This window comes from Ambystoma mexicanum, chromosome 3q (assembly GCF_040938575.1).
Source record: "Ambystoma mexicanum isolate Mex_15411 chromosome 3q, UKY_AmexF1_1, whole genome shotgun sequence".
NCBI classification, from domain to species: domain Eukaryota; kingdom Metazoa; phylum Chordata; class Amphibia; order Caudata; family Ambystomatidae; genus Ambystoma; species Ambystoma mexicanum.
Window position 1 is genome coordinate 1,145,018,914 of NC_090926.1, and position 15,493 is coordinate 1,145,034,406.

General features: G+C 48.8%; 1 protein-coding gene across 4 annotated transcripts in view; it reads right to left on the reverse strand.

Annotated features, from left to right (window-relative positions):
* LOC138447689 (serine/threonine-protein kinase N1-like) overlaps window positions 1–15,493 on the reverse strand; it is a 1,645,716-nt gene that overhangs the window by 102,067 nt on the left and 1,528,156 nt on the right. For all 4 annotated transcript variants that reach the window (XM_069603962.1, XM_069603960.1, XM_069603961.1 and 1 more), the window contains one exon: window positions 14,066–14,208. In XM_069603962.1, the coding sequence (XP_069460063.1) occupies window positions 14,066–14,208 (143 nt within the window). The remainder of the gene's footprint in view (window positions 1–14,065; window positions 14,209–15,493) is intronic.

A 15,493-nucleotide genomic window follows, 5' to 3' on the forward strand; every position in this document is an offset into this window, starting at 1 on the left:
CCCCTCGTCTCAGATGTCGTCGAGTAAAGGCACCGCGAGGACTGTCTTCCTCTTGGCCTCTCTTCATTGGTACAGAAACCCCTCCTTTTTCTGTTCTTCAGGGCAGAGCTGGAAGAGCTTGGATGCCCTGGTTATCATGGTATGGAAAGAACCAATTTCGTCGGCTGGAGACGGGATGTCCGCTGTGTCTTTGCCGCCGTCATCATCCATCCCCATCGCTGTATCCGTCGCCGTATCCTCTCTAGGGTCCGGCGAGGGGGATGAGGGGTCCACCGGTCTCGCAGGCACAAAGGGCGGAGCGGGGTGGACTTTCCTCCGCTTGTTCAGAGGGCTTCCTGACAGGCCTGGTTCTGGATCCTCCGTCGGGGTACGTGGTAATCTCATCCTTCTCTCGGTGCATAAGGATTGGATTGCCAACAAAATGGCCACCAAGCTATCCTGTGGCTTGGGCAATGGCTGCGACGGACGGGATGGCCACTCCACTGGGCCCCGTTTGTCGTCGTTGTTGCTATCTTCGATCACATCAGCAGGGACCACCCCCTGGGATCGAACCTTCTCGAACCTCTCGTTGAGGCCTATGAACCTCTCGTTGAGGCCTAAGGACCTCTCGTTGAGGCCCTTCTCGGTTTCCACCAGTTCCTCCTTAGAGGCTGATTCCGAGTCTGTAATGGCCACCGGCCCCCCCCCCCTCTTTCAGCCGGGGGCTTCACGGGGTCTTAGCGATGGGCTGGAAAGAGGAATCCCTCCGCAGTGGCAGGGATACTCTGGGCCCGGAGGGCGTTTCCACAGGTGTAGTCTCAGCCGGCTTCGCCAGGGTCGCAGCGGCCACTTCGTAGAGGCATTTGCCGGGTGGATCAAAGCCCTCACCACCTTAGGTGCGTCCTGGGCCTTTGCCTTAGGGGGGAGGGTCAGTGCCTCGCTCCCCTTTCGAGATCGACCGGGTCCGCTTCAGCGGCCTACCCGGGTTCTCGGACTTCCTCTTCCCCGAACCAGAGCGCTGGCTCGTGGTCGAACGTGCCAGTGAAGTTGAGCCCAGGAGCCTGACCTTTCAGCGCTCCCGGTGACCGTGGACTCGCAGTGATTGGCCTTCTGTTGGGCCCCTGTCGCTGGTGCGCCCTCACGGGACTTAGAAGGCTGCTCAGACTTCTTCTTTGCCTTCTCACCTGCTGAGCCCTTCTCCAGCCAGGTGGCGAGGCGGGAACAACGGTCTTGTTTGGTCCGTTCCGAAAGGTTCTTGCAGAACGCACAGTCCTTCTCCACGTGCGTTTTGTCCTCATGAAGAAAGTAGAGACATTGCGAATGCTCGTCCTCCTTGAAAACGTTCTGTAAACCGCATCCAGGGCAGCACCTGAACAGCTTGGATCCGGGCGTCGAGCTTCCCTTGTCCTGGGCCATGTCCGTTGAGGTAGGCCGCAGATCTTCCAGAATCCTCCAAGAAGTATAAACTCAACGAAAACTTCACCCAGGAGGGGCGTAGAAGAATTCCAAAATGGGTCCCCGTTATCGGAAGTAGAAACGGTGGAGCTTGAGGCTCGATTAAACCGAAAAAATGTGAAAATCTCCTGAAAAACATGAAAACGCAGTAAAAAACTCGAGAGCTAAACACGAGGACTCCCAACACTTGAGCGTGCAGTAAAAATCTCAGGATGGCTGCCAGAGGCGGGGCTTAGGGAGAGGGCAGTCATTGGCTGGGGGCAGTATGACCCAGAGATCAGTGATTGGTTACTACTAAGAAAGACAGATCAGAAACGAAACTGATACTGATTTTTTCTTTACCAAGGATTCCCAGCCTGACGACGGGGAATATTCATAAGCATGTGAATCCATGCTAGACCCCATGATGGAGAATGGCTACTACTAGGAAAGACAGATCAGAAAAATAACTGATACTGATTTCTTTCTGTACCGATGATTCCCAGCCTGACGACGGGGAATATTCATGAGCATGTGAATCCATGCCAGACCCCATGCTGTAGAAAACTTGACGCCCTAGCACCAGGGGGACGCTAGATAGGAGGGAAGGTCTTGCCACGGCAGTTGATCCATTTTGCGTCGCCGTGCTGCGGTGACCACAATCCGAAATCGCTTACATGACCATAGTCCAGTCCTGAGAGGGGTCCTGCATCGAGTTTTGCTCCATTCTAGAGTCATTGCACCAGTGAAAGACACCAACTGTAGATCAGCTAGAAACTGCAACTCCTGCGAATCGAGGACTACGACTATCAGCGGGAAAATTAACCTCTGACCCTCTTACTTTGTCCTGCCAAGTCTTGGGAAGAATCGGCAAACTGGGGCGAGGGGTGTAAGTTATAGTGATTCTCACCTACCTCTAAACTCCCATTATAAGTCTATGGGCTTATAATAAACATAATACAGATTTTAACAATATTGGCTTTGCCATTGCTTGCTCATGCAAAACTTCTGAAAGTTGGGGCTACTTCTCTTAGCTAGTTTAACTTGTACTCTGACAATTAGAACCATTCACAGGACCCCAAATACCCTACCTGCATTTTTTTCTGCCTCACAAAATCTGTGGAACTTTACCTGAACTATTGGGCAAAAGGCCCCAGACACAACGTTAGGCTGGACTTTTTGAGATAGGGATCATTCTCTGTGGATTTTAAGTGCATAATATAACCTTACCTTTCCAGGAGTTTGTGAATTATATTATGCCCGCTGATAGTGAAAGTATATATGGAATCTATTTTGTTAGTGTGTGATAACTACCTGCCAGTAGTCATTTTTCTACATCCTGTCTGGAACAACAAATATTAATTGTATTTTTATACATCCTGTCTAAGTGTAAATTGTGATTCCCAATGTGTGACCTCATTGTGAACCCTTTACAAGCTCACCACCTCTGAAGAACTTGGCCTAGACCGCCTGTGACTGCTACATGAACTGGTTTGGCTATAGCTCCCGAGAGTTGTCCGTGTCACAAAATAGGTTGGCCTTCTATACATCTATCCACTAGGCAAGAGTATAATCAGTCCTTACAATAACTCACTGACTCATTTTATTGAGGTGATGGCTACCAGAAAGGCTATTTGCTTTGTTAAGTGTTTTAGGCAGGCCTTGTGCAAAGGCTCAAAGGGTGGACCCATGAGCTTTGATAGCACAACCTGGTGGAGGGTTAGAAATGGGAGGGTATAATTTCTTCACTCCCTCCATGAAAGCCTTGATAACAGGAACTTTCCACCAAAACACCTTGTTCTGTGAAGTGGTATATGCGGACAAGGCCGCTATGCATACATTGATGGAGCTAAATGCTACACAGAGTCTAGTGGATAGCGCATGTAGTGTAGAATGTTGGATGGTGAGCATTAAGTTGGATTTAAGGATAGTGATCTGCACCATACCACAAACCTTTTCCACTTGTTGAAGTAACAGTGTCTGGTGTTGGGTTTCCTTTAGGATATCCATACACCTTTGAAGAAGGTGTCAGTGGCCAAACTCTATGACTCCAGGAGCCAGGCTGACAAGTTCATATATTGAGGTGTTGTCCCCTCATGTTGGCACAGCATGTTGGAGGTGCACGGAAGATTGATTGGTTTGCACATCGCCAGTTTGAGCAGATGAGGAAACCGAAGTTGTCTTGCCCACATTGGAGCGATCAGGATTAGTGTGACTTGGTCCTGGTGCATCTTGTGCACTATCCTGCTCAGGAATGGCGTTGGTGTAAAAGTGTAAGCAAATTTCCCTGACCAGCTCATCCACAGGACGATCCCCTTTGATCCTAGTTTGGGAAACCTGGATGCAAAGTCTGGGCATTGTGCGTTTTGGTGAGGTTTTGTGCGGTGGTGTGTCCCCACTGGCCGTGAGCTGTGTGGTGAAGGTAATGGGCTCCCCATCCAGAGAGCGAGGCGTCTGTAGTTTGTTTTGCTTCAACTGGTGGAATTCAAAAGTTTTTTTCTTTAACAAGTTGTCCTTGGACCACCAGCAAAGAGCCTGTACTAGGATTAGCGAAATAACCACTAGATCGTCCCACTGACCGCTTGTCGGAGATCATTGTTTTGCCAACCACTCCTGCAGTGGGTGCATGTTCAGCCACACGTGTTGAAGTAGGTAAATGCAGGATGCCATCATCCCCAGCACAAGCATTGCATGCGGATATCTGGCGACCGGCCAGATAGTGAGGTATTTGGAACAGCATAGCCCGCGCTTTGTTTTTATGATTGTTCGCAGGAATTGTTTGGTTTGACTAGGTATGAGACTTGATTTTTTTCTCGTTGATGGAGAATCCCAATTGGAACCGAAGTTTGATTTTCCTTTGGGTGTTGTATTTTCAGATTTGAGGGGACTCCCCCGTTATTAGCTAGTCATCCTAATAAGGCTACACTGGGATTGACTGTGCAGGTGCGCTGCTACCACTGGTAGAACATTTGTGAATACCCTTGGGGCTGAGGCTATGCCGAAAGGGAGCACATTGAACTGGTAGTGTTCACCTGCCATCTGGAAGCGCAGATACTTTGTGCATCGGGAACATTGAAATTTGAAAGTATGCACCTTTAATGTCCAATGTTGCCATGTAATCCCCCTGTTTTATGCAAGGAATTACCTCCTAAAGCGTTGTCATGCTTGAGGTTTGTCATACGTATTCGCTAGGCGCAGGTCTAGTACCGGACGCATTGTTAGGTTGTTTTTTTGGCACAAGGAAGTACGTTGAATAAATACCCTTGTGTACCTGGTTTGCTCGGACGATTTCTATTGCATCTTTTTCCAGCAGGGCTTTCACCTCCTCCAGTAATATGCGCCTCTCCTCTGGTTTCATTTTTTTGTGCCTTCACCGGGTGGTTGGATGCAGTGGCGTCACCAGGAATTAAATTTAGGAGGGGCACAGAGGGGGCCAAAGACAAAAGTAGGGGGAGGCACAGACAAATGTACGGGGAGAACATGGTCACTGCTCGTCTTGGGCAGGGGGTGCAGGGGGGAGCATATGGTTTCACAGGGGGGCCCCGGCCCCCCTACCTTCCCCCCCTAGCGACACCACGGGTCATGGTGGATAACACCCACTTGTCCAAAGTGATCCCCGCCCATGGGTGGGTTGTGAGATGCAACCTCCTACTGGAGTGGCATGGGAGGGGACCTGGGGCAGGGCGTCATTGCTTGGGTGGAGTGAAGCCTCTGGTAGAGACTCTACCCCGGCTCCTAGACTTCTTGTAGCTCCTTTGAAAATGGGAGGAGGACTGTCCCGGTGAGGTGCCCCCACAAAGGTGACTGGTTGCCTTGATTGTAACCAGAGGAGTGTTATAGGCCCTGACCACAGAACCTCTTGTGTTAAAAGATCTCCTTTGGACAAAGGGCTTGTTGGATAGTTGTCCAAGAGATTTGAGGGGGTCATATTCCTCTTTGGCACTCTTTAGAGAATCTTCAAATGCCTTACCGAACAGGGCATTAGGTTCAATGGGCATGTTAAGTAACAGGGCCTGCGTCTCTAGTTTGAACCCATGGCGCTTGATAAATGTGGCTTCTGCTATGATGCGACCTGCATCTTCTGTGGCATCTAGGTTGTTTTTTTAAGATGGAGTTACACACCTGTGACACCGTTTTTAGAAGTTGTAACTTCAGGGGCTCTGGGACTGCTTCAATCAGTTGTTCAAGCTTGTCCCCTTCATGGTAACCATAGCTCGCTAGGAGGGTGTTGTTGTTGGCTATTCTAGCATGGTAGGCAGATGAGGAAGCCACCTTGCACTATTCTAGCCCGGCAGGCTGCCTAAGAAGCCACCTTTCTACCGAAGGTGTAGAACTTCTTGCTTTCCTCATCTGGTGGGGCCTCGGCAGGCCAGGGTTGTGCCGGCCCTTTTCCTTGTAGTTGTGACCCTGATGTACAGAGGGTCTGTAGGGGCTGGCCTGAATAACTTCTTGATGCAAGGGTTTACCGCCCTCGTGAGGTTTGGTGTAAGAAGAGAAGGCGGGATGAGCCTCTAGTTGGATTGCAAGAAGGGGACAAACTATGTGGCGGATTTCATGTCGCCAAGAATGTCCCCCACAAACGTTTTGTCAACGGGGCCACCAGGGTGTCTATTTTAAAACTATGGGCGGCCTTGAGAAGTAGCTCATTATATTGGAGCTGACTGAAGACTAGCGAGTCAGCCACGAGCTGGTCCTGATGCGCTAGCGATGGATGACGTAGATGTCTTCATCGTCATAATATTGGTCCTGATCATACTGGTCCCCTTACTCTCCCTGAGATCCATGGTCCTGAGACCCAGACGGATTTATACTGTATATGTCATGGTACAGAGAGGTGGCCTGGGTCTGAGTGGAAGTGGTGGGCTGTGAAATGTCCAGACGTGGCCTTTTAGCAGAAGGTTACTCACTGGACCACTCTGTTCTGTGTAGGGCCCTGAAGATTTTTAAGTTCCTCAGGGTGTTTGTACATGAAGTCCACAAAGCAGGACATTTTCCTCATAATCCTATTGAAACTCTCTTGGGTCCAGCTCACTTGATTTGGGAAATAATTAGGGGATAGGAGTGTGTTGCAAGGGTGGCTGGTCCTTTTGATGCATGACCCCGAAAAGGGCATCTCCAGAGGGAGAAAGGCTGCTATCCTGGGAGTCAGAGGGCTGGGACAGTAGAGGCGTTGAAGATTTTATTGTTTAAGATGTTTTTGAGTTTAAAGGGTGACGTAGAGGGGAAGCTGAAGCACCTTTCGACGCATGCCCTTTGGCGAATCAAAGGAGAGCTTTTTTAGGAACGGTGTGTAAAACTGCTTTCGGCGCCTGTTTCAGGGGCCTGCTGTGCGGCGAGCGCAATTGCCCAGAGGACAGGAATGACTTGGAGGACCTCTCCTTTGTCACTGTGAGACTCAACGTTCGACGACGCGGCCGTTGGTCGGCTGTGGGGTGTGTCCTTATTGTGGCAGGAAGTGTGTGTGTCTGAGCTGCTGGTTGATGTCCAAGTCACAGGGCTGCTGGCCTGCTTTTTGCAGCCGGGGTGCCCGCACATGGGATTCCATCGAACCCCAGTCATCTTTCGGTGTCACCAAGGGCATAGATGCTGTCCTTGGTGGAATCCCCTGCCACGTCTATGGAGGTCTCAGCCTGCATGGCGTGGGCGGCCAGCATTTGGTCTGACTGTCCTTTAGGGTTTTTGGGCAGAAACGTCTGCAGGACCTGCTTCAGGGTGGTTCCTTGGCAGACAGTGGTTGTACACCTTGTGCGTGTCTTTTCAAGGGAATTTCCTGTTGCAGGAAGGGCAGAATTTAAACAGAGTATTTTCCATTGCAAATGGAAAGGGCAGTGCAGCGACAAAAGGGAAAATAAATGGTCAGAAGAGGCATTCTCTAAAGGGGTCCAAAGTATATGACCTCCCCCCATTCTCCCTACTGTGAAGGGCTGAGGCCCGTTGAGGCCTGTGTAGGCCATTCTTTGTTCAAACAGTTGAGTATCGGTGACGATGGAGCCATCCTAAAGCCGCATAAGCAGTTGTTAGTGCAGTGGGCAACAAAATTGATGGAAGGATAGAATGAAAGTCTACAAAAAAAAGTGCTTAATCAAAGACATTAGCCAGAAAGAACTTTGCAACTAGCGACAGAGTACGATGGTCGAAAAAAAACTATCTGAGGGACCTCGACACGTGAAGGGCTATGGGTCCAGTAGACATCACACTAGGTATTACTAACACACCCAGGCGATGTCCCTTTGCGAATTTCGAAAACAAATCATGTAATACTCTGCTACTACCACTAGATGTCGGCCTACGCACAGCATGTGATCTAAGCAGATCAACCCTCCGAAAATATAATTGTAATATAATATATTACATACATATACTACATACATATACACTTGACATAAGTTCATATATATACTTGACATAAGTTATGTCATTATATTAGCTAAGGTAATGTGCTTGGCTACCTGTTAAACATCTGTTTGCAAACAGCTGCTGTAAAAAAGTTAGGGTGGTTGCTATGACAATAGGGACAGATTATGTGGCTCAATAACTACATGAGCCAACTCCAGGATCAATGCCTAGAGCAAGATGGGTTTGATGCATGTATGTATGTATGTAATTGCAGGGTAGAGGCTGCAGACAGTAGCTCAGAACTCTCCTTCCTCTAGTGCATGAGGGAGAGCGCCATCCTGCTGTTGGTAGGTATGCTGTTCCAGAAGATGCTTACATATCATAAGAAACCATGGTAGTGTTCTTCCTTTCTTGCTCTTCTTGGTTTCCAATGTGGCAATGTTATGGCTTCTCATGTTGCTTTGGTCTCTGCAGATGGTGAGTTTGTTGGCCAAATAGTACTGAGATTATACTATCACAATTTGTCACTGAAGTTGTGAGCCTGTGTGAATGTATCAGCATCATAGGAAAATCTGTTGCCCGCAATGATGGCGACTGCCTGACAGAGTGACTCATTGACAATGGCAACATTAACACGGATGACTTCTGTAAATGTATTGTTTATGTATATGGTATCAGCAGTAGTAGTACGTAAATTGCTTAATGGCACGCAAACGATGCCAGCCTCCCCATTACTGCCAACAAGATCTAACAAAGGTGGATGAGTGGCAGTTATATTTGAAATTGCTGCAGGTTACGTAGCATACCAGGAGGCTCCAGGATCTTTTGTGACTAGTCGAGCAAGGTTTGAGTCTCTCAACTAGGATTCAATCTGCATCCCCTTCAGAAGGCTTACTTACCTTGGTTAGGGTGCCTTCACTGATTTTGCAGCCTTTATTTCTCACTTTCTAAGTCACTTTGTACTAAAACAAAATCCTCCTAGCTTGGTTTTGTCTGGCCGTAATGCGAGTTCTTAGCACAACTTGGAGTCATAGTCATCGTATGGATGCAGGCAGTAAATACACTCACGGGTACCCTTAACACACATTCTTCTTGCACAAGCTTCGCAAGCAAAGGAAAAAGAAAGTGCCTCATGTACAGAGACTATAAATCTAAAAATTATAGACTGCAAATCAATAAAAACAGTTCTCATTGCAAACCGCTTTGATAAAAACCTTGAACACTGTTAAAAAAGAAATATTATAAAATATTTTGGTCACTGAGTGGTGGAAAAATAATCTGAAGGAAACCTCTAGGGTAGTGCTTAGCTGTCAGTGCTAGGAAGCATTAGCATTAAAGAGGCTTTTAAAGGACAATGCACCCATTTAAATGCAACAATATCACACATGGAGTAGAAATTAAAGTTACTCACCTCAGTGACTAGAGTACTCAGTCGATAGTTCCCTTTCCTTCATCCTTGTGGATGTCCCCCAACATGGGGACACTACCAGAACCTTTGGCAGTGAAAAATTGAGCGTCCTTTAAATTTAGTATAGCGCGCAGGTGCGCGGCCTCCGTTGTGGGAACACCCTGTGAGGCCCCGCCCTCCAGCAGCTCACCTCAGTCTTTCAACACATCCAACGCTTTGATACCTGGCTACTCTTAGTACATATGAGCCCTTGGCATACTAGCGAGGTAAGGCGGTTGGGACGTATGGAGGAAAGGGGACTACGAGTACTCTAGTCACTACAGTGAGTTATTTACTCTTGTGTCCCGTCCCCTTTCCTTCATTCTTGTGGGCGATTCCACCGAACAAGAACATAGGGTGGAGCTGTGAAAAACTGCCTCATATCTAGGACGAAGCAAAAAGGTTCTTCAGAACCGCAAGCCCAACTCTGCATCGTGTCGGGAGCTAGTGTCTAGTGAGTAGTGTCTGCAGAAGGCCAACGGGATGGCCCAAGTAGCCGCCTTGCAGATCATATCCCAAGAAAAAGATCTCTGAAAAGCGACGGCTGTTGCCTTCGCTCTGACTGCATGGGCATGGATCCCCTTCAGAACAGGTTTGCCGATGGCCGTGTATGCCTCCAAAATGGCCTGATCCACACAACAGGGGATGAAAGCCTTGGAATCCTGAGCGCCGGGGGGAGTCCCCAAAAGTCAAACAATGCCTCGGATTCCTGAAAAATTTTGTCAGAGTGCCAAAACTGGAGGACCCTTCTTGAGGTCCAAGGAATGTAGGGCCCTCTCTGCCTCCGACTGCAGGTTTGGGAAGAAGACCGGCAGGCAGATCTCTTGATTCAGATGAAATGAAGAGACCACCTTGGGCAAGAGGTTTGGGTGAGTGCACAAGATGACCTTGTTGTGAAACGTGGTGAAGGGCTTGCACGAAGACGACACCTGCAGCTCACTAACCCTGCGCTCAGAGTTGAGAGCCACCAGTAGAACTGTTTTTAGTGTCACCAAGCGGATGTCCACAGAGGCCATTGGCTCGAAAGGCTTGGGCTGCAAAGCTGCAAGAACCACATTGAGGTCCCAGACCGGGTGCGGCCAATGCACAGGAGGAAAAAGCCTAAACAACCCATTAAGGTGGGCTTTAAAGGGATGGTCTAGTAAAGAATTTTATTTAAAAAATAGATAGGCAACATAAAAAAAAATACTAGCATTCTCCGTTTTAAAACTTCCTATGTAAAATTTTGAGCTATTCAAGCTCAAAATTCGCAAAAGCAAGCACATGGGCGCATCCATTTTGTGAAATGGAGGCCCTCCTGTGCTGGCTTTTGCTTTTGCGGCACTAATGAAGGAAAAGCCAGCCATCTGTAGTAAACAAAGGCTACCGCTGGGTGGCTTTCCCTTCATTAGTCCTGTAGGCAGAGGACGGGGACCGGAGACCAGAGCAGGAAAGCTGCAGCTGAATCTCGGTAAGTGCTATTTATTTTTTTTTTAAAAAATAAGCACCAGCTGCGTTTTTTTTTCTAAGTTTTACGGGCTGGAGAAGCCCGGAAAACTTAGAAATAAAACCGCAGCTTTAAAAACGTATTTATGTTTGCGGTCGCTTTTGAAGCGACCGCAAACATAAATACAACGTTATTGTGTTGGAAAACGCTGCGTTTTTTCTTTCCAAGTTTCTCAGGCTCCTCCGGCTCGGAGGAGCCTGAGAAACTTGGAAAGAAAAACTGCAGCGTTTTCCAACACAACCGCGTGACCGGTGACCGGAGACCCAAAGTGAAAGCCACAGCAGGCAGAAACACACACGGTTATGTTTACATGCCGCGTAGTGTTTCTACCTGCAGCTGATTTCCCATTTGGGGCTCTCGGGCTCCCCGTGGGGAGCCAGAGAGACCCAAATGGGAAATGCTAAATGCTGCGTTGTCTGCCTAAATCTGCTTTCCCATTTGGGGCTCTCGGGCTCCCCGTGGGGAGCCAGAGAGCCCCAAATGGGAAAGCAGATTCAGGCAGAAACAACGCGGTTGTTTTCCGCAATGCCGCGTTGTTTCTGCCTGAATCTGCTTTCGCATTTGGGGCTCTCCGGCTCCCCCCACTGAAATATTGCCATCCACCAGCGAAGATCGGCAAGTAGGAGCAGTAGTATTGGGATCCTGTCCAACTGAGACCCCATCTCCTGATCCCAATTGGCTGCCAGGTGGAGCCTAAGGTGAGCGTGCTGTACAGTGCACACGCAGAAGGCCCTCAGGCCCAGAATATATTGAAACCAACATTGCCGAGGTGGTGGTGTTGGCCAGAAAGTGCCCCAACACATTGCGGAGGGATGGGAGCCTCTTGGCCGTAGAGAACACCTGCTGACCGTTAGTGTTCCAGCGCACCCCTCGGAAGACCATATCCTGAGATGGGCACAACCGTGACTCTCTCTGGTTGTGGGAGAACCCCAAATGATGAAGATATCTGCCAATCTTTGGCAGGAGTGCAACACACCCTCAGGTGTGTCCGCCCTCCCCAGCCAGTCGTCCAAATAAGGGTAAAGATGATGGCCCTCCATACGGAGAAGGCCCGCCTCGGAGTTCATCAACTTCATGAAGACACAATGGATCAAGTACAGGTCGAAGGCAGCAGCTTGTACTGAAAGTGGTACAACAATCGTGAACCACAGAAACTTCTGATGCAGTTGGAAGATGGGTATATGCAGGGACGCATCCTTGAGGTCCAGGAAAAAACATCCAGTCCCCTACACACAGATACTCGGCTATGTGCGCGGGTGTAATCATTTTGAAGCGTTTGAGCCCCTTCATCTGAGGGGAATGCATGAGGAAGAGGAATCGCTCGAAGCAGTCCATGCAAGCTGCCGAGTCCTTAGGGGCCAGCCCTCCGAGGCACTCAGTCTCCGCTCCTGATCAAGGTGCTCAGGCACCGGAGACATGTAGCCGTAAGGTACCCCCCTGAGGAGACCAGATGCCTGTATCGTACCATCCACTACCGCTTCCAGAGAGGAGAGGACGGGGATCTTTCTGCAGAGCCCTTTCAATGTGTGAGAGCATGGGCGGGCCCCGAGTTGGATCCTAGATGGCCACAGGCACCACCACGTGCCTCTCTGCCATTCTGAAGCCTTGTGCCACGCCCTGGGCGGAAGGGCACAAAGGCCGTGAGCCACGAGGGGCTTCAGACATGGAAGGATACATCTTGGGTCTTGCACCCACAGCGGAAGCGTCAACCTCAGAGATCACTAGTAGGCGCTGAGCCCTCGGCCGGATGGCCGGTAGTCGTAAAGCCCTGACTCATGACCTTGGAGCGAGATCCGGTAGGCTTGACGCCCTCAGCACCTATGATGGCAGCCGTGCTGGGTCGTGCCAAGGACAGACTCTTGACCTCCAAGAGTCAATGATCCCGTACCCCGTGGGGTCGAAGAGGAGGACCTACTTGCTCGCCCCTCCGAGGACATTGTGGTAGGGCCCCTCAGCTTGGGAGCCGGTAGCCTGGATGGCCCCAGATCTGGCCCCCGGTCCCATCGGATTGGAGCTGGTAGCCTTAGAGTCCTTGGGCCTGCCAGAACCTGAATCCAAGGAACCCCGGAGAATGAGTCGCCACGCTGTGGAGCCGTGCTGAACAGAGGGCCTACCTTGTCTTGACGAGAGGTCCTGGAGACGAAGTCCTTAAGGTGGGGCGGAGAAGTGTGGAAGATACCCCTCCACAGCGACAACCAATTCTTCAATTATCTGTGACAGAGCACGCTGCAAGCCGACCATGCGCCCCAGCGGTGGTCGGGCCCCAAACACTCAAGACATGGTGCATGGGAGACCAAAGCCGAGCGGTCGCATGAGCCGCATATTGTCAATCCTCCTGCTGCCAACATGTGCCCAGGGAGGCGAAAAAACAAAAACGTGGAGCAAGTGGAAAGCTAAAAAAGTCTGCATGCTGGCTGCCAGGTCTGACACCGTCTGTGCAGAAAAAGGGACTGAGGAGAGGCGCCAGAGGGTATGTCCTCAGCGGCGTTCCCACGCCCAATGCTACCCCCTACATGCTAAACTAAATTTAAAGAGGAAGCCTAATTTTTCACTGCCAAAGGGACGTCCAAAAGGATGAAGGAAAGGGGACGTGACGTATGGTGAAGTATTTTCTTGTAAATATCTGCTTTGTGCGTTTCATTGTTTCCCAGCCTGGTGTGCTATTTATATTCTAAGTATGAGAATCAATAATATTCCAAAATTGGAGAAGTAATCTTACCCAGGTAACCCTCTTGACACTCTCCAAGGAACATATCTGTGTTCACGTCCAAAGTATGGAGTTTGTAAATTCAGTTTTAAGTGCCAATACAACATTAAGATAAAGAGTATGCATTTGAAAATAATATGACTCATGTTGCTAATAAAAGAAAAAAAAAAGAATCAAAAAACAAAAGCAACCAGATTAAAACAGTGGAACAGAGCTTTTAGCACACCTTTCTGCCTATGCAGAGGACAGATTACTGAAGTAAATGTGTGTCGGCATGCAAGTAGACAAAGTCAGCCTCTTACAAGCTATAATTCCTTTCTTGCATTCAAGTACTGGGTGCATGCTGCACCATCAGGTCTGTTTCATATGACTGAAGTGGGAAATCGACTTTATAGTACTGATGAAGGGAAGTGCTGCAAGATTTTCCAATGTAATCATAATCTTGAAAATCGCAGCTGTACTGCGGTTCAACATAGGAACATATGACCAACAGTTACCTTAGAAAACAAACAGAAAGAACCATTCACTGTGATTAAACAAAACATTGAGGATATTTGTTCATTCCCTGAACAAATCTGGCATGCATGGATAAAGATCTATCTATACCCTGCATAAAGTACAGCCGAGCTACGAATTAGTTCATTCAAAGACAGCCCATTGAATCCTGCTTTCTCACCTCTCCCACCATCATCTCATACACCAGGACACCAAAACCCCACCAGTCCACAGCTCGAGTGTATGATGTGTCCGTCAACACCTCTGGGGCAAGGAATTCTGGTGTACCACAAAAAGTGCTGGTGCGGTCTCCAAAGCCCATGCCTAAAAGTACAAAACACAGTTATAGTATTTTATTTAGAGCATGTAGTGTTTGCTCCTTTAAAGTTGATTGTCGAAGCACTATACAGCAGAATATAAAATAAACAATACATTACATCAGCCTAATTGTCAATGATGTACAATATAAGGTTTCATTTATTTAATGAAAATTACAGGGAAACAATTCATTCTTGGCACAAAAAGTCATACAAAACCGTTTAACATTGATTTAAGAGCGAAGCACCAGTGTCCTTAATAAAGGGTGAGAGGGTGTGGCTATAAAACCAGATATTGCGGGGGTGGTAGAAACATTAACCATGAACAAGGACAACAGAGCATGATATAGGAAAGGGACAGTGGAGGAAGTGTCACATTTTAGGATGAAGGTGTAGAGCGTTAGGCTGAGCGGAGAACAGGGTGTAGCATGCTATGCAAGTGGTTCTTCAGAAAGTAGAAGAGCTAGGAGTTTGGGTTCAAATAGAGATAAGAGTAGGAGTTGTGGGAAGAGGAATAGCATTCCATAGTAATGGAGCGGGGAGAAAAAGATTGGAAATGAGATGGAGCGCAAGAGGCACGATAGGTGGCAAGGAGGTGAGCTGAGTATGATTTTAGGAAGCGCGCAGGAGAGTTGGGAGTGTGATGGGCCTATAGATCTGGTGGGACTGTGTATAGTTTTGAAGATAAGAATGAGTTTAAACTTTACCCTGTGTCTCAGAGGAACCAGCCTAACGATGAGCTAGGAAGGTGTTGGGAAGGGGATGATTGTAGAATGTACGAACAGCAAGTTGAGGACTTGTTAAGAGGTGAAAAAGCATAGTTGGGAAGGTCAAAGAGTTATAGTTGGGAGGGCCATATAGTTAACTGGCACAGTAGTCAGATAGAGGAAGTACTAAAGAGGAGATTAGGTGACAAGCATTGTTGAAGGGAAATTTTATATTTTTCTGATGTTGAGGAGATCAAGTCTGGCTGCAGTGACAGATTTGGAGATGAGGAAAGTGAGAGGTGTTGAAGACGACACAAGGTTGCAAGCAGAAGCACAGTAGGTTAGGTAGTCACAAGTCACGGAGCGCGGTGAGTGTGCCCCCAGCAGCACCCTCCTGGTGTTTTTCCCCCCAGCCCTATGACTGGTAGGCCCGTGCCCAGTAGCTGGCCTTTGCATCCCTCCCTCCCCGCACCCGTTCCTGGTTCCCCAGCCCGCCTCCCGACCCGCCCTCCCTCCCTCCCATTGGTGCATCCAAGTTCTGTGTGGAGTCTACCGACTCGCGAGGCCCCCACCGGCTCCTTTCCA